General features: G+C 45.0%; 1 protein-coding gene across 6 annotated transcripts in view; it reads left to right on the top strand.

Moving 5' to 3' along the window:
• The window catches only part of ZDHHC3 (zDHHC palmitoyltransferase 3), a 110882-nt gene that overhangs the window by 41582 nt on the left and 48603 nt on the right, over positions 1 to 20697 (top strand). For all 6 annotated transcript variants that reach the window (XM_082258161.1, XM_082258162.1, XM_082258160.1 and 3 more), the window contains 2 exons: positions 10903 to 10999; positions 15560 to 15641. In XM_082258161.1, the coding sequence (XP_082114287.1) occupies positions 10903 to 10999; positions 15560 to 15641 (179 nt within the window). The remainder of the gene's footprint in view (positions 1 to 10902; positions 11000 to 15559; positions 15642 to 20697) is intronic.

The following is a 20697-nucleotide window of genomic DNA, read 5'->3' as shown; positions in this document are numbered from 1 at the left end:
AGATCCAGTGGTCACCCCAGTCTGGCCATCGAATGTGCGTAGACCTCAGCTCTGCGCTAGGTCGGCTGCGACATAGCCCCACCAGACAGCCTGGCCTGTGAGTAAAACACCTCGCAAGGTCGCATACGACCGGGTCTCAGCCCAAGTTGCAGCATTTCTCATGGCCGAAAGCCCCCTCCCCATTTCTGTCTGGAGCGGTGCCTGCCTGGTTCCTGGTATAGTGAGTAGCTGTCCCCCTCTCCACCTGGTTTGGGGTGGACGTGGGCCCCCTCCATGGGATGGTCGGACCCCCGGTTTACGCTTCTTCCCGTCAGGCACCCCCCTCATCTTTCCCCCCATCCTACCCCCCCTCCACTTATGCTGGGGCTGTGTGGGTGGTCTGGTCATCCTCCTGGTGTGGGGGCATGGCGCTATGCTGGCGAATGGGGGGGTGCCCTGTCTGCGACCTGACAATTGTTGGGGGGCTGTACCTGGTGGGGGCTCCTGCCAGGACCCCCTGTTCTGCCTGTGCCTGTCCTAGAAGCCTAGGGATCCCTCCTGGGTGCCTCATGGTGCCCCGCGGAGCTGCCATTTTGTTGTAGCCCTGTGCTGCAATGCACAGCGGCCATGTTTGTGTAGTCCGGTGGCCGTTTTGCGATGGTTTGCCATAGAAAACAGTGGTGGCTATGTCTGTGGAGCCCTCTGGGCAGCGTTTTCGACGGTGGGAGCCCTTCCTCATCCCCTCCGATAGAGGCGCACTCACCAGCCATCCAGAGCGGCAAAGGTGTTCCCTTTCCCCTCCTATTTTGATAGAATTGTTACTAAAGAGTGGGGACAACCAAAGCTTTCCCTTGGGGTCCCTAAGCGATTTGCTAGGCAATACCCCTATGTGAAGCCCCTTCTTAAGAGTTGGACTGTTGCACTGGTGGTGGACCCTCCGGTTTCCAGTTTAAACAAGGCAACCATGATTCCGGTTGAAGAGTCTCGGCCTTTAAGGACCCAGCCTGCAGGAAGGCAGAGGTTTGTGGCCCGCAATATGTACACCCCGGCTGGTTCGGCATTGAGGCTGATATTCGCCATTGCCCTGGTGTCGCAGACTCTGACCGAATGACTAAGCTTTTGCGCCGTGACCTGGAGGGGGAGCAGCTCCCCATGCCTTTTGCTAAGCTGGAGGACCAGCTGTTCCAGGGGCTGCAGTTTACCTGTGATGCCTCTTTGGATGCAGCTCCCCTAGTGGCTTGGCTCTCTGTTTCTGCAGTGGTCCTTCATTGTGTCTTTTGGCTCAAATGCTGGTCTGCAGACCAGACTTCTAAAAAGGCCTTGACTGATCTTCCCTTTCAAGGAGGTTGCCCATTGGGTGCTACCCTGGATGACCTTATTAAAAGGTCTCCCAGGGGGAAGAGTTTCTCCTGCAGGCTACTTACGGCAAGGACCCTTGTCCTAGACGTGGGCCCTCCTTGTTGGTTCATAAGAAGTTTTTTCTTCCCTCAAGGTTGACTGACAATGGATCCAAGCGAATTTGGTCTGGCAAGTCAAGAGCGGGCTTTTCCAAACTGTGGACAAGGCCCCTTCAGCATGAAGGTGCACCCTCACCCATATCTGGGGTGGGGGTGGGGGGTCTCTTCGCCTGTTCCCGGATCCGTGGACTTCCCTGGTACAAGACCAGTGGGTCCACGAGGTCATACGGTCTGGCTACAAGATCGAGTTTCATTCTTACCCTCCAGAAAGGTTCTTTCCTTCCAACGTGCGACTGCCCCTGGTCTGCTTACAGACTCTTTGGGGAGGTGCAAGACCTTTTACTTCAAAGGGTGATTGCCCCGGTTCCAACTTCTGAACTTTTTCAGGGGTTATACTCAACCTGTTTACAGTCCCCAGGAAGGAAGGCAAAGTGCGTCCAATTCTGGACCTCAAGGGGCTGAACTGCTTTTTGCGAGTGCAGAAGTTCAGAATGGAGTCCATTTGCACGGTGGTGGCTTCCCTACATCAGGGGGTCAGGGGGATTTTTTTGCCTTCGACTTTAGGGGGACGCTTACCTTCACATTCCAATATGTGTCAGTCACCAGCGCTTCCTCCGCTTTGCCGTGGGAGAGGAGCATTATCAGTTTGTGGTGTTACCCTTTGGTCTCGCTTCTGCTCCTCGGGTCTTCACGAAAGCATTGGCGCCGGTGCTAGCATTGTTACGTCAGCAGGGGATCGCGGTCCTGGGCTACTTCAAACGATCTTCTGTGAGCACAATCTCCTACTGCGCTGGTGAAAAACATGGAGATCCCCATACGGACCCTGAAGGAGTTTGGCTGGATTCTGAATCTTTAGAAGTCTGCCTTGGTTCCTTTAACGAAGCTAGACTATCTGGGTCTGACTCTGGACTCGGCCTCAGCCAGAGTACTCCTTCCTCTGGACAAACTCCAGAAACTGCAGGCTGCAATTAGCCTCCTGCTGTCCAGCAGATGGTCATCCCTACGGACTTGCATGCGGGTGCTGAGCCTGATAGTGTTGACCTTCGAGGCGGTCCCGTTTGCACAATTCCATATGAGGTTCCTGCAAATGGAGATTCTGATCAAATGGGACAAGAATCCACAGTCTCTGGACAACCAAATCCAGCTGAGCCAGGGTACAAAAGGGTCCCTGATCTGGTGGCTTCGATCTCCGGTGCTCCAGCAGGGCAAATCCCTCCTCCTCTTGTATTGGACAGTGGTCACCACAGATGCCCGTCTGTCTGGGTGGGGAGTCTGGAAGAGTCCAGACAACCGATCAATGTCCTGAAACTGAGCGATCAGACTGTGCCTGGAACATTGGACAGATCGTCTCCAAGGATGTCTAGTGCGCATTCAATCAGACAATGCCACAGCCATGGCCTATATCAATCACCAGGGGGGCACAAGAAGTGTCCTGGCGGCTCTGGTGGGCAGAACATTTCGTTCCAGCCCTTTCCACCGTACACATTCCCGGAGTGGAAAACTGGCGGATGGGATTACCTCAGTCGGCAAGCGTTGGACCAGGGGGAATGGTCTCTTCATCCAGAGGTTTCATCAGTTGGGTCTCCGGTGGGGCACCCCCAAAGTGGATCTGTTGGCATCTCGGCTCAACAGAAAGGTGCAGAGGTTCGTGGCACGGTCACGGGATACTCTAGTGGACGCCACAGATGCGCTGGTGTCCCCGTAGGGTCAGTATCTTCTGATTTTTGTCTTTCATCCTCTCAAGCTTCTGCCAAGACTTCTACACCGGATTGAGGCAGAAGGGATTCCGGTCATCTAAGTGGCCCCAGACGGGCCTCCCCAGGCCTGATACGCCGATCTGGTGCGGCTTGTTGCTGAAGTTCCTTGGAATCTTTCTATAAGGGAGAATCTGCTGTCCCAAGGGCCAATCTTCCATCTTGCTTTAGAGTCGCTGGCTTTGACGGCTTGGCTGTTGAAAGCCAGGTGCTGAAGGATAGGGGTTTGTCTAAATCGGTGATTCCAACGCTGTTAAAAGCTAGGAAATCTACTTCTAGGAAGACCTACCATCGTATGTGGAAGACGTACATCGTGTGGTGTGGGTCTCTTGGTGTTCATCCTCGCTTCTTCTCGGTGGCTCAGATCTTGACCTTCCTTCTACAGGGGGGGGTTGAAGAGAAATTGTCCTTGAGTACCATCAAAGGCCAGGTGTCAGCTTTGGCAGTCTTCTTCCAACGACCATTGGCCACACACACACAGAAAGGTGCGTACCTTTCTGAAGGGTGTTCGACATTTGGTACCTCCAGTGTGGTCTCTGTTGCCGCCTTGGGACCTCCATTTGATGCTTTTGGTCCTCCAGAAGCCTACCTTTGAGAACCTTTGGGAGATTCCCTTGCTTACGCTGTCTCAGAAAGTGGCTTTTCTTGTGGCTATCACCTCTGCGCGCGGGGTGTCGTTCATCTTACTTGGTGATTTACAGAGATAAAGTGGTTCTTCGCCCCCTGTCCGTCATTCCTCCCAAATGTAGTCTTTGATTTCCATTTGAATGAAGACATTGTGTTGCCTTCCCTGTGTCCCAGGCCAAAACATCCTAAGGAAATTGCTTTCCATGCCTTGGATATGGTTCAGGCAATTAGGGTGTACCTGATAGCTACGGAGTCTTTTAGGAAGTCATACTCACTATTTGTGCTTACGGATGGGCCTCCAAAAGGGTTGTCGGCTTGCTCTGCAACAGTTTCCATATGGATCAGACAGACCGTGATTCGGGCCTATTCCATCAGTGGTCAGGTTCCTCTTTTCCATGTCAAGGCAAACTCTATTTGTGTGCTCAGTGCCTCCTGGGCCTTCCGTCATCAGACATCGGTGATGCAAGTTTGCAAGGCGGCCACCTGGTCCGTCGGTGCACGCTTTCATATAGTTCTATAAAGTGGATGTGTTGGCAACTGTGGATGCTTCGTTTGGCCGCAAGGTTTTGCAGGCTGATGTTTAGAGGACCTGGTCCTCTTTGGGGGTGTATTGTTTTTTTCAGGTGGGCTCCAGTTGTTTTGGTTGAGCTCCTGTTGCCTGGTTGGCTACTGTTTAGCCTTGGAAATTTTTTGCTGTGCCCACCTCTCATGTTTATCACTGCTTTGGGACATCTCATTCGTTAGGAAGATGAGGAGCTATGTTCGTCAATGAACAAACTAGGTCTTTACTCCTGACTAGGCAGAAGATTGGCCCTTGTTCCATTTTTAATTTAATTATCTTTTACCCAAAAACTACTCTGCCAACGTCTTGTCTTTTAAATAAGGATCTTTATTTTGCAATAGCTGCTGCAGGCAGGCTTCCAAAATAAGTGCGTGCTGTAAATTGCCTCCAGCATTGCTCCTGTTTGCTCTTGCTGGAGGCTGCCATTTTGCTGAAGCCCAAAGTCCCTGATCAGCAGTAAATCATAAAGCAGAACTAAACCTGTTGATGTAACGATTTCAAAAAACAGTTACATTATTGGAATGCTGGGATTGCTAGCTGTCACATTTGCTTGTGTCCTCAACCAAACTGTCAAACCATCAAATGACTGGGGTCATAACTGATCACACGTGCAGCACCATGGCAGCTGCAGATCAAACAGAAGCAGCTGTAGAGGATAGGAGGATTTAATTCCGCTTTAAAGCTGTCAACAGATCGGCAGCAGATCGGCCTCTACAAACTCGGCAGTACCTATAAATAAGAGAGCGACTGAGCATGTGCAGAGCAGGGTGAGACCGTGTATTACTGGATTTTAAATAGTATAGGCACTTATTTTTAATGTTTTACATAGCTAAATCTGCAAAAGGGACCAACCTGAAGTGATCTAGCAGGACTTGATTTTCTGACTAAAGTTCCACTTTAATAAATTATAATATAAATTATAACGGTCATGGACTCAACACATCTTCCCAGCCATGAACTTTGGTTGAGTGCAGTAAATGTTGGAACATGTAGTTCAGAGCCCATTGCTACATCGCAGAGCTGAGATATTGCCCGCCATCGTAATCCCCTCTCCCGGACCAGTGTTATTCATATCATATAAAAAATCTGGAATTAGGGTCATAGTTTTTATTTTATGTTAACTTAAATTTAAATACAAGAAACTTATTAAATAAATGGGTGGTATGAAAAGAGTTTGAGGTAGCTAAACCCATTTTTAAAAACATAATTGTGACATCCCTGTTTTTAAAAAAAAAAGGAAAAAACCTGCCAGATAATTCTTAAAGCAGAATTTACAATAAAATGCCAAGTCTAGCAATTTAGTAGCCCTCGCCTCTCCATAAAGTAAAAAACAAAAGCACATTACTGGTGAAAAAAACACTTTCCTAACCTAGGCACTTTTGATTTCACATGACTTCCTGTGGAAACATAGGGTTTTGTGTTTTTATTACTTTGGTTCTGTGCACAGGTTTAGTAGTAATTATATAATTTAATAGAAAACTCTCTTCAGAGCCGGTTCACACTGAGGCGACACGACTCCTTACTACTTCGGGGGCGACTTGTGCATTACCATGCACCACGACTTCGGAGCGACTTGCAGGGACTTCACATAATGGAAGTCTATGCAAGTCGCTCCGAGGTCGCCCCGAAGTAGTACAGGACCCTTTTTCTAAGTCGGAGCGACTTGTGTCGCTCCTATTAGAAAGGGTCCTGTAGCGGTCAATGGACCGCGACTTGTCAGGCTGACAAGTCGCCTGACAAGTCGCGCTAGTGTGAACCGACTCTCAAAGTGGAAATGCATCTTTTTTTTTTTTTTTTTTTTTTAGTTCCCACTCAGTATATTTGTTCTTATATCGCAGTTATTCAGTGCCTTGGTTAAGGGGTGAGTCACCATCCATTTCACTTAGCAGTAATGAAGGATTTAAGGATTAGGATTTAGCCATTATATTTAAATGCCTGGAAACCTTTTCACTGATGAGTATTGTATCAATCTAATCTGATTTTAAATGTTCTAAATGTCATCAATACTGGAAATTTGAAGAAGTGAAAATAATGCTGGCTAGATGCTTGTGAAAGCAAGTGATTGAAAAAAAAAAAAAAAGAAACCGCATAGCAAAGAAGGGAATTATAGATTTTTATATTGTAGCTGATGCTTGGATGAAGCCACATGCAGGGCAACAGATCTCATGACGGTTACTGAATGTGGAGGCAGAGAAAATTTTAGTTTTTTTTCTTTTTTTTTTTTTTTTTTTGTAACATAGCCGCTTCTTTTTTTGGCCATTGGGTAGCCACTGATGATGTTGTTGTTGTTTGTTGTTCAGCCGTTTAGTCGTGTCAGACTCTTCGTGACCTCATGGACCATAGCGCCCCAGGCTTTTCTGTCCACTGCCTCCCAGAGCTTGCTTAACTTCTTGTTCATTGTTTCAATTCTGCTATCTATCCATCTTGCTTTCTGTCGTCCTCTTCTCCTTTTTCCTTCCATGTTTCCCAGCATCAGGGTCTATTCCAATGAGTCCTCTCTTCGCATTAGATGGCCAAAGTATTCAAGTTTCAGCTTCAGGGTCTGTCCTTCCAGTGAATATTCTGGGTAGATTTCCTTCAGGATTGACTGGTTTGATCTTCTTGCCGTCCAAAGGACTTTCAAGAGTCTTCAGCACTAAAAGCATCAATTCTTCGGCGTTCAGCCTTTCTTATGGTCCAACTTTTACAGCCATAAGTTACTACTGGGAATACCATAGTTTTGACTATACGACATTTTGTTGGTAGGGTGATGTCTCTGCTTTTTATAATGTTGTCTAGGTTTGCCACTGCTTTCCTCCCAAGATGCAAGCATCCCTTAATTTTATGACTACAGTCACCGTCTGCTGTGATCTTGAAGCCTAGGAAGATAAAATCTGTCATCGTTTCCACTGTCACAGATGATGTAGCTCTGTCCAAAAACCCAGTTCTGCTCCAGGGGAGTGTACGCTACATGAATCACATTCAGTGTACAATTAAGAGATACTAGCAGGAAGAAAAGTAGTTTGGCCGAAGAAACCTACAAAGTCTCTTCTACCAAAAAAAAAAAAAAAAAACTTTACTTGCTAGCTATTTTTTTAAGTTTAGTTCTGCCTTTAAGGGTTTGTTAGGGGTCAGCTGTTAAACAAACATGTCATACCCACCTACCAATGGTTTTGCACAGATCAGGCCCAATCCTCCTCTTCTTGGGTCCCCTTCCAGCACTCCTGGCCCCTGCTTGCTGCTGAGCCACCTCTGTGTGTCTGAGCCACACAGGGTGTGGCTCAGCACCACCCCCGCTCTCTCCTCACTGGCTGTGATTGACACTATCAGAAGCCAATAGTTTCTTCTGCTGTGTCTTAGCCAATAAGTAGGCAGAGACCCTGGAGAGCTTCAGCCCTCGTGCACATCGCTGGATCGGCTCAGGTGTGTATAGGGGAGGGGGGCTGAGGGGGAAGCTGCATGCTGAGGTTTTTGCAGGGTTTTTTTTTTTTAATACTCTATTATAGCCTTGGTTATTAGAAATAATAAGTATTGGGTGCCAACATCCCTTTATATAGTTTCAAAAACTTTTTGGTTCCTCAAACCAAACAAAGATGGGACTTTTTAGGCAACTTTTGACATTATATAAATGCGATTTCCAACTTATATATTTTTACAACATTTTATTTAGATAATTTAGCAGGTAATTTTACATAAAATAGTGCTTCACTTGGGCTATAGGCCCAAAAGTGAGTGGTGAAGGAAGGTTAGAAATTAGTGACATGGGGGATATTGGTGACTTTTAGAGCCGGTTCACACTGGGGCGACTTGTCAGGCGACCTGGTCGCCTGACAAGTCGCCGTGGGTCGCCTGCCATAGATTAGCAGAGGACCCGTTCTAATAGGAGCGACACAAGTCGCTCCGACTTAGAAAAAGGGTCCTGTACTACTTTGGGGCGACCTGCATTGACTTCAATGATATGAAGTCCGTGCATGCCGCTCCAAAGGTCGTTGTGCGAGCTGCGCACCGCGACTTCACAGGTCGCCCCGGCAAGTCGGGTCGCGCCTATGTGAACCGGCTGTTATCCATGCGATTTTTGGATGTACAGAGGGTCTCTAAATCCAAGGCGTTTCGGCTCTTGCCTTTGTCGAGGATTTCACCATATCTAAGATTACATTGGGTTCATGGTTATTCATAAGTATGTATTATTAGGTAGTAACAGTATATTGGCGTTTTGACAATTTTGCTTACATTTGTATTTTTTTGTGCTGAAGTTTTTTACCTTCATGCATACAATGCATCTTATTCTGGCAAATGGTTGAGATGATTGCAAATGAAATGATTGAGTGAAATTAAAAAGAAAAAGACACCTCTTCAGCTGTGACAAGCACTCATCAAGTGCAGACTGCGCCCATCCTTTACGCTCCATTCATAGAAACCGTTCTATTGGTTCCCACAATGTAAGGCACTCTATAATTAGAGGAGATAATCTTTTCATTTGTCTGCCCATCCTCCATATAATAAGCTGTAAAACTGGTTTTAGGTGTTATATTTCTTTTATCTTCATCCTTAAGGGGTTAAACAATTGTAGTAAGAAATAAAAAAAAAGACACAAAAATAGCTAACAGAAGGAATGCAACATATAGAGATAACTAATGGTTAATAGGTAAGGGCTTTAAAAAAGATTTTGCAAACTTGTGAGGTTGCTCGTAGCCTTAAGAGGTTGTAAGCATAAATTTTTTTATTTTTTTTTATTTTCCACCCTGAAAGAGAAAAACATAATGAGCTTGTATGCACCGTGGAGACGTCACTCCTGCGCACGCGCTCGGGAGCCGACGGTCACAGCACGGGGCTCTGAAGGAACGGCACGAGCGGCCATTCCTTCAGAGCGCATGCGCCAGTGACGTCACTGGCTGCATGTAAGGTAAATATCTCCTAACGGTACATGTTTAGGAGATATTTACAGTATCTATAGGTAAGGCTTTCTCATAGGCTTACCTATAGGTACAAGTTGCAGAGGAGGGTTTACTTTAATAGTAACACTATTATCACAGTGTATTTATAAGTGCAGTGTGTGGCCATTTTTTAAATGCCCAATTCAGTTATAGCTCCTGAGAGAGCAATTACACTGCACAAGACAAATAGGCTAGTCACTTTGCAAGGAATTCCCTTCGCATGGATATAAAAAAAAAATATTTGCTTGCACATGATTGGATGGTGGAAGTCGGCAGAGCTTCACCTCATTTACTACGCCTGGAAAAGTGTTTGGGGGGGGGGGGGGCTAATGTGAGGGGTACAAGGTTTAGTTAGCATTTTTAAGTTTTACTTTATACACCCTAGATCTTAAAGTGGTTAAAGTAGTTTCCACCTTATTGTGGTAGCAGACCTCTGGGTGAGTGTGAGGACATGTGTAGAAGAGCTTGTTTCCAGATGCATTTTATTTGCATTTGAGGTCAGTTTGAGATGCTTTTGAGTCCAATTACAGTTTGACAGATGCATTTGACCTGCAGTTAACCTTCTGGCCTGCATTTGACCTCCTTCTAAGCTGCATCAACCTTCTTCAAGCTTCTTTTGCATTCCTATTAACTTTTATGCAGAGACTTTTTCATTCCCAATAACTTGTGTGGGAAGAGAAGCAAGTTGTAAAGCAAATAAAAGCCCATCGACCCAGGATTTACATGAGCTGTCTAATAGTTTGTTTTGAAGGCCTTTTGACTTAGTAGTGGATGGACTTATTGGCCAAAGGTGCGTTTTACTTTGTTGATCTTCTTCAGGTCCGCATTTGACCTCCTAGGCTGTTATCTTAAAAAAGAGTCTGGGTGCCTCCAAAATGCATAGATATGCCCCTTTTGTCCTCCAACAATGTCTGACATCATTTCTAGTCCAGCCTGCACTTCACCAATAACTCTGGCTTCCTAGTTCTGAGCCTGCATCCTACTTTCTTCCACCTGGACAGTGGTGGTGAGCCTGTTGCCTGAAATGGAGTGATCTGCCATCTATCCAAATGGGATCTGTACCGGGATGTGCTTATGACAGGTGTCATATTTTGCTACCCCGTGAGTTTATTGGCTTTTTTAAAATAAAGGCTTTCTAATGCTAAATGTAGGCGCCCTCTGGTGGTCTTTTTCTAAGCTGTATCTACCTTTTGCAATCATATTGACCCATGCAGGGTAAAAAGTAGCTCTTATGCAAACCAAACCCATTAACACAGGCCTTAAGCTAGGAGCTAGAGAGTAAGATTTTACTTGTGGATTGACAGGCCAGATTACAGTTTCATATCTGCTGCTGATCGCTACATGTGTTAAAAACAATTTATTTTTATTTTTTTTGCCAGGAATGTAGATGTACAATATAGCAGGTAGCCCCAAAAATGTTATACTGCACTCTCTAAACACAAATGGGATTTAGTCATTTATAGACTTTTGAGGCTATAAGGCCATTATTCTGTACTGGTACACATGCACACTAGACAGGCCCTTCTAAAAGTATTTACTAATGTGTTACAGCAATGCTCAATGAAGTATGTTTCCATTTTCAAAAATCTCCTATTCTTTTCTCTTCCCAGTGTATGCAAGAGATGTGTTAGAAAAATGGATCACCATTGTCCTTGGATCAACAACTGTGTAGGAGAAAACAACCAGAAATTTTTTGTCTTGTTTACTGTGAGTATTGGACATCAGAGTCCCGGCATCGGTTGTATTTCATATAAAATGTGTGCAAACATGTGTAAGCAAAACACGTATAAATGCACATAAACATAACATGAAAGTACATGCTTTGTACCAACTGCTAGAAAATCTAAGCCATGTGTATGAATCCTAAAGATTGTCAAACTATCTGTTACAGTATTCCAGCTCACTGTCTTATGCCAATGTTGGCTGTAAAAGTAGTGGAGCCTGTTGTTGGCACAATGCAGTGTGCTGGAGAAATATTTGTATTTAGTAGAAGACTCTATACCCCCGTTTTAGTTATGTATAGAAATTATTTAATCCTCAACAAAGAGCTTATGTCTTTAAATCTGTGCTACATTATGTGAGACGCAATAACAAAATTTGTAAAGAAGAGGTTTTATATCTTCCACGTGCAAATTCTCTGAAAACTAAAATAAACATTTTTGACATTAATTGGCAAGAAGAAAAAAAAATCTGAGTAAATTCCAAGCAGACTAAAACGTTTATTGGCAAGTCTACTATTATAATACTTTATCTCCAGTTTGTTGTGCATTAAGGCTCCTTTCACTTGCTGCGCTGCGTGCTGCGGTCCATTCTCTGCTCAGCAAGGATCGATCCGCCGATCCCCGCTGAGCAGGCGGATGACAGCTCCGTCTCCGCACTGTGTGCAGAGAGGGACGTGTCAGAGCCCCGCTGCTCTTTATGAGGAATCAGATGAGAGTGAACCGCCTGTCCGCTCTCATCCGATCCCGTGGACGGATGGAAAATAGGGTTTCCAGGGATGCGGATGGCAGCGGGTGTCAGCGGACATGTCTCCGCTGACACCCGCTGCCCCATAGGGATGCATAGAGGATCCGATCAGATCCGCCTAAAAAACTGACAGGCGGATCTGATCGGATCGTTCGTGTGAAAGGAGTAGTTTAGTTTTGTTTGTTGTTCAACTGCTTGGTAAAGGTGGCCCACCATGGGAGAACAAAAATGGTAATATTTATGAAGCAGTAGATGTCACATTTACTGCCCTATGAATATGTCCTTTATAAAAAAAGAAATGGCAAAATAGAGTGCAAGTGCCATGCATATCTGTATGCTGTCCAGTAATGCTTGTTTGATTTTCCCTGCTATGTAAAGTTTGTGTGATGGTAATTGTTTTTCAGGCATACAGTATTTCACAAATGTGAGTACGCCCCTCACATTTTTGTAAATATTTTATTATATCTTTTAATGTAACAACACTGAAGAAATTACACTTTGCCACAATGTAAAGTAGTGAGTGTACAGCTTGTATAACAGTGTAAATTTGCTGTCCTCTTAAAATAATCCAACACACAGCCATCAATGTCTAAACAGCTGGCAACAAAAGGAAGTACACCCCTAAGTGAAAATGTCCCAATTGGGCCCAAAGTCAATATTTTGTGTGGCCACCATTACTTTGCAGCACTACCTTAACCCTCTTGGGCATGGAGTTCACCAGGGCTTCACAGGTTGCCGCTGGAGTATTTTTCCATTCCTCCATAGCGACATCACGGTGCTGGTGGATGTTAGAGACCTTGCACTTCTGAACCTTCCGTTTTGAGGATTCCCCACAGATGCTCAAAAGGGTTTAGGTCTGGAGACATGCTTGGCCAGTCCATCACCTTTACCCACAGCTTCTTTAGCAAGGCAGTGGTCTTCTTGGAGGTGTTTGGGGTCGTTCTCATGTTGGAGTGCCGCCACACACCCTTGACACCATCTGAACCAAATAAGTTTCTCTTGGTCTCATCAGACCACAGGACATGGTTCCAGTAATCCATGTCCTTAGTCTGCATTTCTTCAGCAAACTGTTTGCGGGCTTTCTTGTGCATCATCTTTAGAAGAGGCTTTCTTCTGGGATGACAGTCATGCAGACCACATTGATACAGTGTGCAGCGAATGATTTAAGCACTGACTTGCTTACCCACCCCTCCCCACTCCTTAAACCTCTGCAGCAATACTGGCAGCACTCATATGTCTATTTCCCAAAGAAAACCTCTGGATATGACGCTGAGCACTTGCACTCAACTTCTTTGGTTGACCATGGCGAGGCCTGTTGTGAGTGGAACCTGTCCTGTTAAACCTCTGTATGGTCTTGGCCACCGTGCTGCAGCTCAGTTTCAGGGTCTTGGCAATCTTCCTATAGCCTAGTCCAGTGATGGCAAACCTTGGCACCCCAAATGTTTTGGAACTACATTTCCCATGATGCTCATACACTCTACAGTGTAGGTGAGCATCATGGGAAATGTAGTTTCAAAACATCTGGGGTGCCAAGGTTCGCCATCACTGGCCTTGGCCATCTTTATGTAGAGCAACAATTATTTTTTTCAGATCCTCAGAGATTTCTTTGCCATGTGGTACCATGTTGAACTTCCAGTGACCTGTATGAGAGAGTGAGAGTGATAGCACCAAAGCTTCCGTAACACCTCAGCAGTGCCACAGGCTGATCACCTCCATGCCACGCCGCATTGATGCAGTAATTCATGCAAAAGGAGCCCCGACCAAGTATTGAGTGCATACTATACTGTGCTTGGACATACAGTATCTCACAAAAGTGAGTACACCCCTCACATTTTTGTAAATATTTTATTATATATTTTCATGTGACAACACTGAAGAAATGACACTTCTTCAGTGTCATTTCTTCAATGACGCTATTAGCCATTTTCCTCCCCGGTGTCATGTGACTCGTTAGTGTTGCAAGCCCCATGTGTGAATGTGGAGCAGGTGTCTTAAATGGGTGTTATCGCTCTCATTCTCTCATACTGGTCACTGGAAGTTCAACGTGGCACCTCATGGCAAAGAACTCTGAGGATCTGAAAAAAAGAATTGCCGCTCTACATAAAGATGGCCTAGGCTTTAAGAAGATTGCCAAGACCCTGAAACTGAGCTGCAGCATGGTGGCCAAGACCATAGAGCAGTTTAACAAGACAGGTTCCACTCAGAACAGGGCTCGCCATGGCCGACCAAAGAAGTTGAGTGCACGTGCTCAGCATCATATCCAGAGGTTGTCTTTGGGAAATAGATGTATGAGTGCTGCCAGCATTGCTGCAGAGGTTGAAGGGGTGTTGGGTCAGCCTTTCAGTGCTCAGACCATATGCCGCACACTGCATCAAACTGGTCTGCATGGCTGTTGTCCCAGATGATGCACAAGAGTTTGCTGAAGAAATGCAGACTAAGGACATGGACTACTGGAACCATGTCCTGTAGTCTGATGAGACCAAGATAAACTTATTTTGGTTCAGATGGTGTCAAGTGTGTGTGGCGGCAACCAGGTGAGGAGTACAAAGACAGGTGTGTCTTGACTACAATCAAGCATGGTGGTGGGAGTGTCATGATCTGGGGCTGCATGAGTGCTGCCTGCACTGGGGAGCTACAGTTCATTGAGGGAACCATGAATGGCAACATGTATTGGGGCATACTGAAGCAGAGCATGATCACCTCCCTTCGGAAACTGGGACGCAGGGCAGTATTCCAACATAACGACCCCAAACACACCTCCAAGATGACCACTGCCTTGTTAAAGAAGCTGAGGGTCAAAGTGATGGACTGGCCAAACATGTCTCAAGTCCTAAACCCTATTTAGGGTCTGTGGGGGATCCTCAAATGGAAGGCGGAGGAGCACAAGGTCTCTAACATCCACTAGTTCTGTGATGTCATCATGGAGGAGTGGAAGACACAAGTGGAAAACTGTGAAGCTCTGGTAAACTCCATGCCAAAGAGGGTTAGGGCAGTGCTGAAAAATAAGGGTGACCACACAAAGTATTGACACTTTGGGCCCAATTTAGACATTTTTACTTGGGGGTGTACTCACTTTTGTTGCTAGTGGTTTAGACCTTAATGGCTGTGGGTTGAGTTATTTTGAGGGGACAGCAAATTTAAACTGTTATGCAAGCTGTACACTCACTACTTTACATTGTAGCAAAGTGTAATTTCTTCAGTTTTGTCACATGAAAAGATATAATAAAATATTTTACAAAAATGTAAGGGGTGTTCTCCCTTTTGTGAGATACTGTACTTTTCAGTAAACCAACATTTCTGTATTGAAAATCTTTTTTTTTTTTTCTTATTAGTCTTATGTAATATTCTATTTTCTGAGATACTGAAATTTGGGTTTTTTTATAGCTGGAAGTAATAATCCATCACAATAAAAAAACAAAAAAAAATGCTTGAAATATATCACTCTGTATGTAACGCATCACTTTTTGAATTGAATTACTGAAATAAATTAACTTTTTGATGATCTAATTTTTTACCACCAAAACAAGCATTTTTTACGCTGGATTTTCCTGTCCGCTTCTGGCTGAAAGATCCAGTGTAGATGGGAGTATTTTATTACACCTGTGTGAATGAAGCTTGACTTGTTTTAAGACATTGTTAAATCTGGGAGTCTGGGCAGAAACGCTAGCAATTTACCATGCAATTAGCTGCATGTAAGGTTAATTTTGACTGGATGCAATTTATTCTCTTCTGTTTTCACTACTGGTGTATATATTTGTAGTTCTGCCCATTAGCTAACATTGTGTTTTTGTTTTTTTTCAGATGTATATATCTCTGATCTCTTTGCATGCCCTAATTATGGTAGGGTTTCATTTCCTGTATTGCTTCGAAGAAGACTGGACAAGTGAGTAATATGTTTACAGCTATCTAAACATGTATTGTGAAAACACGCATGTAAAGCTGCCAGACACTAGTAGATTAATGTACGAACATTCTCAGTACATCATATGGCTTGACAAATGTTGTTCGTAGGTTCTTGATTTTGTTTGCTTTCAACATTCAATTTTTGTCTGAATGGAATTTCCTGAACAAAAAACACATTAAGGCCCCTTTCACACGAACTCCGTTTTGCTCAGCAGGGATCAATCCGCCGATCCCCGCTGAGCAGGCAGATGACAGCTCTGCCTCCGCTCACTGTGCAGAGACGGAGCTGTCAGAGCCCCGCTCTCCTCTATGGGAGATCGGATGATAACGGACCGCCTGCCCATTTTCATCTGATCCGATCCTCCAGACGGATGGAACATAGGGTTTCCATCCGTCCGGATTTCACGGACAGGATCAGATTGGATAGCAGCGGATGACATCCGCTGCTCCAAAGGGCTGAATGGAGCATCTGATCAGGTCCTCCTGAAAAACTGACAGGCAGACCTGATCGGAAAGCCCATGTGAAAGGGGCCTTACTGTTAGAAATTTGTTCATTCATGAAAATATTTCCATTCTGCTCCTCCAAATTTTCTAATCACCGCAGTCAAAAAAACGAACGTTGATTTGACCCAACTATGATTAAAAAAATCAAAAGAACTCATCAAAATGTTTTTGAAAGAAATTCCTAAGTTAAACTGCTAAAAGAGCAACCATTACTGTGTGTACACAGAGTTGTTAACTTTAAAATTTTAAAGATAAAATAAAATATTTGAAACCCAGAAACATATGGATATAATAAGTTTAGAACGGCGGAAGACAGAATGTTTTTAAGATGATTGTACCATAGGCTATGTATCTTATTAAATTTCTTTGGACAAACTGTTCATTTTTTTTTTTTTTGGGGGGGGATTTTCGTGTCTAAGAGTGTTACATTTGCTAATGAAAACCATACCAGAAGAGAGAAAGGAAATGGGGAACAGCTACTTCGAACGTATTTTGATGTAATCTAAAGTATTTATAGCATGGAATCAGATCTCTGAGGAGCTTTTCCAGAGACCAGTGTATATCCTCTACTACTGATTGCCATCCTGTCCTCTTTAGGCATTAAGCTAAACTCCTGGCAGGCAGTTAGTAAACAATTCAAATAAGTCAGTCTTGTGATTCTGGGATTTCTGCACAATCATACCTGAAACCACCTGTAAACTATATTAGAGCCCCCCCCATCAGCCTGGGAGGGTAATTGGATAATGACCAGAAAGAGATTTTTTTTTTTTCGCTAGGTGCAAAGAAAAATACTTTTTTTTTTTATTATTAATTTGACAATCAAATGCCTTCCCACAAGGGTTAAATGTTCTTTTCTGCTAAGGGTACCAGTAAAAAGCTCACTTCTTCCATGCTACCAGTCCCCAAAGCCTCTTCTCTTTGGCCCTTCATTTGGCCATTGCAGCTGTGCGCCCGCAGAAGCCCTGCATAAAAGTGGAGGACACCAAGGTCCTGCCACAACCTAGCATGTTGGAGAGAAGATGTCATCTGCAGGAAAAGTATGGGATAAGATAAATGGAAGTTATATTTTCCTGATACCCCATGTAAAAATGTGCATTACACCATTGCAGTGACAGGTTACCTTTAAAGTAGTTTATTTCATGTAATACTGAATAAGTTCCAATTGGCGTTAACAGCCTTAGTGAAAAAAAATTACTGTCTAATTAGTGTCTCACACTTTTTTATTTTTTTTCTCACACCCCCACTGCATAAAGCTTTCTCAACTGGGTTCCACGGGAGGGTCCCAGGGGTTGGGCCGCGTACTGCCTTTGCAGCAAGTTTATATCCAGCCAGTGGTGGCTTATATGTTTCCTTTGCAGGCTGCAAAATTGAGTACCACTAGGCGGATAGATATCAGCATGATGTTATTAAAGTGGATGTAAACCCGATTCATGAAATTTGACCTAGGCACATATATCTGCAGTGTTTTCTTATCTCTCTCCAAAGCCCTGAGTCGCTTTCTCCTGCTCTGTTCTTCTGTTTATCAGCATGATAACTTTTGACAAGTTCTCTGTCAACTGAGATAAAACCAGGCTGAAATTTGTGTCAGGGTGGGTGCTATAAATAGATTAGCAGAGAGCTGGTCTATTCACAGCACATTCCTTTCTTCCTTTGTCTATGTGGAGGGGGTTCACTTCTAACACAATGTGCACTTTCTAAAGAATATAGCAAGCTGAAGACAGCAGATATACAAGTAAAACTTATGTAGGGAGATTTGTTTCATCACTGTGTTTCATCTGAGGCTGTTCGCTTCACTGGGTATATGTGAGGGTTTACATGCACTTCTAGTTGTGGAGCTTGACCATTGTGCTTTGAGTATGTTTACACTGCAATGCACTTTCCCCGATATATCGGTATCTGCCCTGTAACTGGCCGATGTTGCCGATTATTTTTGTGACATCATTCGGCCTTCTTAGGCCGCCTCCCTCGCCTTGGACTAGTCTCGCGGGAGTGTATCACAGCCATACACCCACCCACAGCAGCCCGGTGCCAGCCAGCCACCCACATCCACAGGCCCTGTACCAGCCAACCAGCCAGCCACAGGGACTGTACCAGCGAGCCAGCCACAGGCACTGTACCAGCGAGCCAGCCAGCCACTCACCCACAGGCCCTGTACCAACCAGCCACCCACAGGCCCTGGGCCAGCCAGCCACCCACCACAGGGTGCCAGACAGCCAGCCACCCACCACAGGGTGCCGGACAGCCAGCCACCCACAGACAGGGTGCCAGACAGCCAGCCACCCACAGGCCCTGCACCGGCCAAACACAGGCACTGTACCAGCCAGCTGCCCACAGGCCCTGTACCAGCCAGCTGCCCACAGGCCCTGTACCAGCCAGCCACCCACAGGCCCTGCGCCAGCCTCCCACCTACCACAGTGTGCCAGACAGCCACCCACCACAGGGTGCCAGACAGCCAGCCACCCAACACAGGACGCCAGCCAGCTATCCACCACAGGGTGCCAGCCGGCCACCCACCACAGCGTGCCAGCAAGCCAGTCACCCACCACAGCATGCCAGCAAGCCAGCCACCCACCACAGGGTGCCAGCAAGCCAGCCATTAAGCATTAAACAAAAATTAACATGTTCAGTAACAGATTTGTGTCAAAAATTGTCTTTATTTTCAAAACTTTAAATGTACAAAATATCGGCCTAATACCGATACGTTGTGACCAAAATATCGTGATCGGTATTGGCCCTGAAAAACCATATCGGTCTATCCCTAATTAAAAGCATCCCACTTTCCCCCACCACAGAGGCGCTAAGTGCCACGGCCCAGTGCAGTCTTCATATCACTTCACCAAAATATCTCATTACACTGACTACATCTCTGCAGTCGATCATTTTTCTGCATGTGAAGATTGTACCAGGCCATGACTGTGAACTTTAGATAAGTAGGCAGTGGAGGATAGGTTGCAGTACATTATGTATGTATGTATGTGTGTGTGTATGTGTGTGTATATATATATATATATATATATATATATATACAGTGGGTACGGAAAGTATTCAGACCCCCTTAAATTTTTCACTCTTTGTTATATTGCAGCCATTTGCTAAAATCATTTAGGTTCATTCTTCTTCCTCATGAATGTACACATAGCACCCCATACTGACAGAAAAACACAGAATTGTTGACATTGTTGCAGATTTATTAAAAAAGAAAAACTGAAATATCACATGGTCCTAAGTATTCAGACCCTTTGCTCAGTATTTAGTAGAAGCCCCCTTTTGATCTAATACAGCAAGGAGTCTTTTTGGGAAAGATGCAACAAGTCTTTCACACCTGGATTTGGGGATCCTCTGCCATTCCTCCTTGCAGATCCTCTCCAGTTCTGTCAGGTTGGATGGTAAACGTTGGTGGACAGCCATTTTTAGGTCTCTCCAGAGATGCTCAATTGGGTTTAAGTCAGGGCTCTGGCTGGGCCATTCAAGAACAGTCACGGAGTTGTTGTGAAGCCACTCCTTCATTATTTTAGCTGTGTGCTTAGGGTCATTGTCTTGTTGGAAGGTAAACCTTCGGCCCAGTCTGAGGTCCAGAGCACTCTGGAGAAGGTTTTTGTCCAGAATATCCCTGTACTTGGCCGCATTCATCTTTCCCTCGTTTGCAACCAGTCGTCCTATCCCTGCAGCTGAAAAACACCCCCACAGCATGATGCTGCCACCACCATGCTTCACTGTTGGGACTGTATTGGACAGGTGATGAGCAGTGCCTGGTTTTCTCCACACATACCGCTTAGAATTAAGGCCAAAAAGTTCTATTTTGGTCTCATCAGACCAGAGAATCTTATTTCTCACCATCTTGGAGTCCTTCAGGTGTTTTTTAGCAAACTCCATGTGGGCTTTCATGTGTCTTACACTGAGGAGAGGCTTCCGTCGGGCCACTCTGCCATAAAGCCCCGACTGGTGGAGGGCTGCAGTGATGATTGACTTTCTACAACTTTCTCCCATCTCCTGACTGCATCTCTGGAGCTCAGCCACAGTGATCTTTGGGTTCTTCTTTACCTCTCTCACCAAGGCTCTTCTCCCCCGATAGCTCAGTTTCGCCGGACGGCCAGCTCTAGGAAGGGTTCTGGTCGTCCCAAACATCTTCCATTTGAGGATTATGGAGGCCACTGTGCTCTTAGGAACTTTAAGTGCAGCAGAAATCTTTTTGTAACCTTGGCCAGATCTGTGCCTTGCCACAATTCTGTCTCTGAGCTCTTCAGGCAGTTCCTTTGACCTCATGATTCTCATTTGCTCTGACATGCATTGTGATCTGGAAGGTCTTGTATAGACAGGTGTGTGGCTTTCCTAATCAAGTCCAATCAGTATAATCAAACACAGCTGGACTCAAATGAAGGTGTAGAACCATCTCAAGGATGATCAGAAGAAATGGAAAGCACCTGAGTTAAATATGAGTGTCACAGCAAAGGGTCTGAATACTTAGGACCATGTGATATTTCAGTTTTTCTTTTTTAATAAATCTGCAACAATGTCAACAATTCTGTGTTTTT

This window comes from Pelophylax lessonae, assembly GCF_965119305.1.
Source record: "Pelophylax lessonae genome assembly, chromosome: 5".
Taxonomy (NCBI): Eukaryota; Metazoa; Chordata; class Amphibia; order Anura; family Ranidae; genus Pelophylax; species Pelophylax lessonae.
The sequence above is the reverse complement of the archived record's forward strand: the minus strand, read 5'-3'. Positions and strand labels throughout refer to the sequence as shown.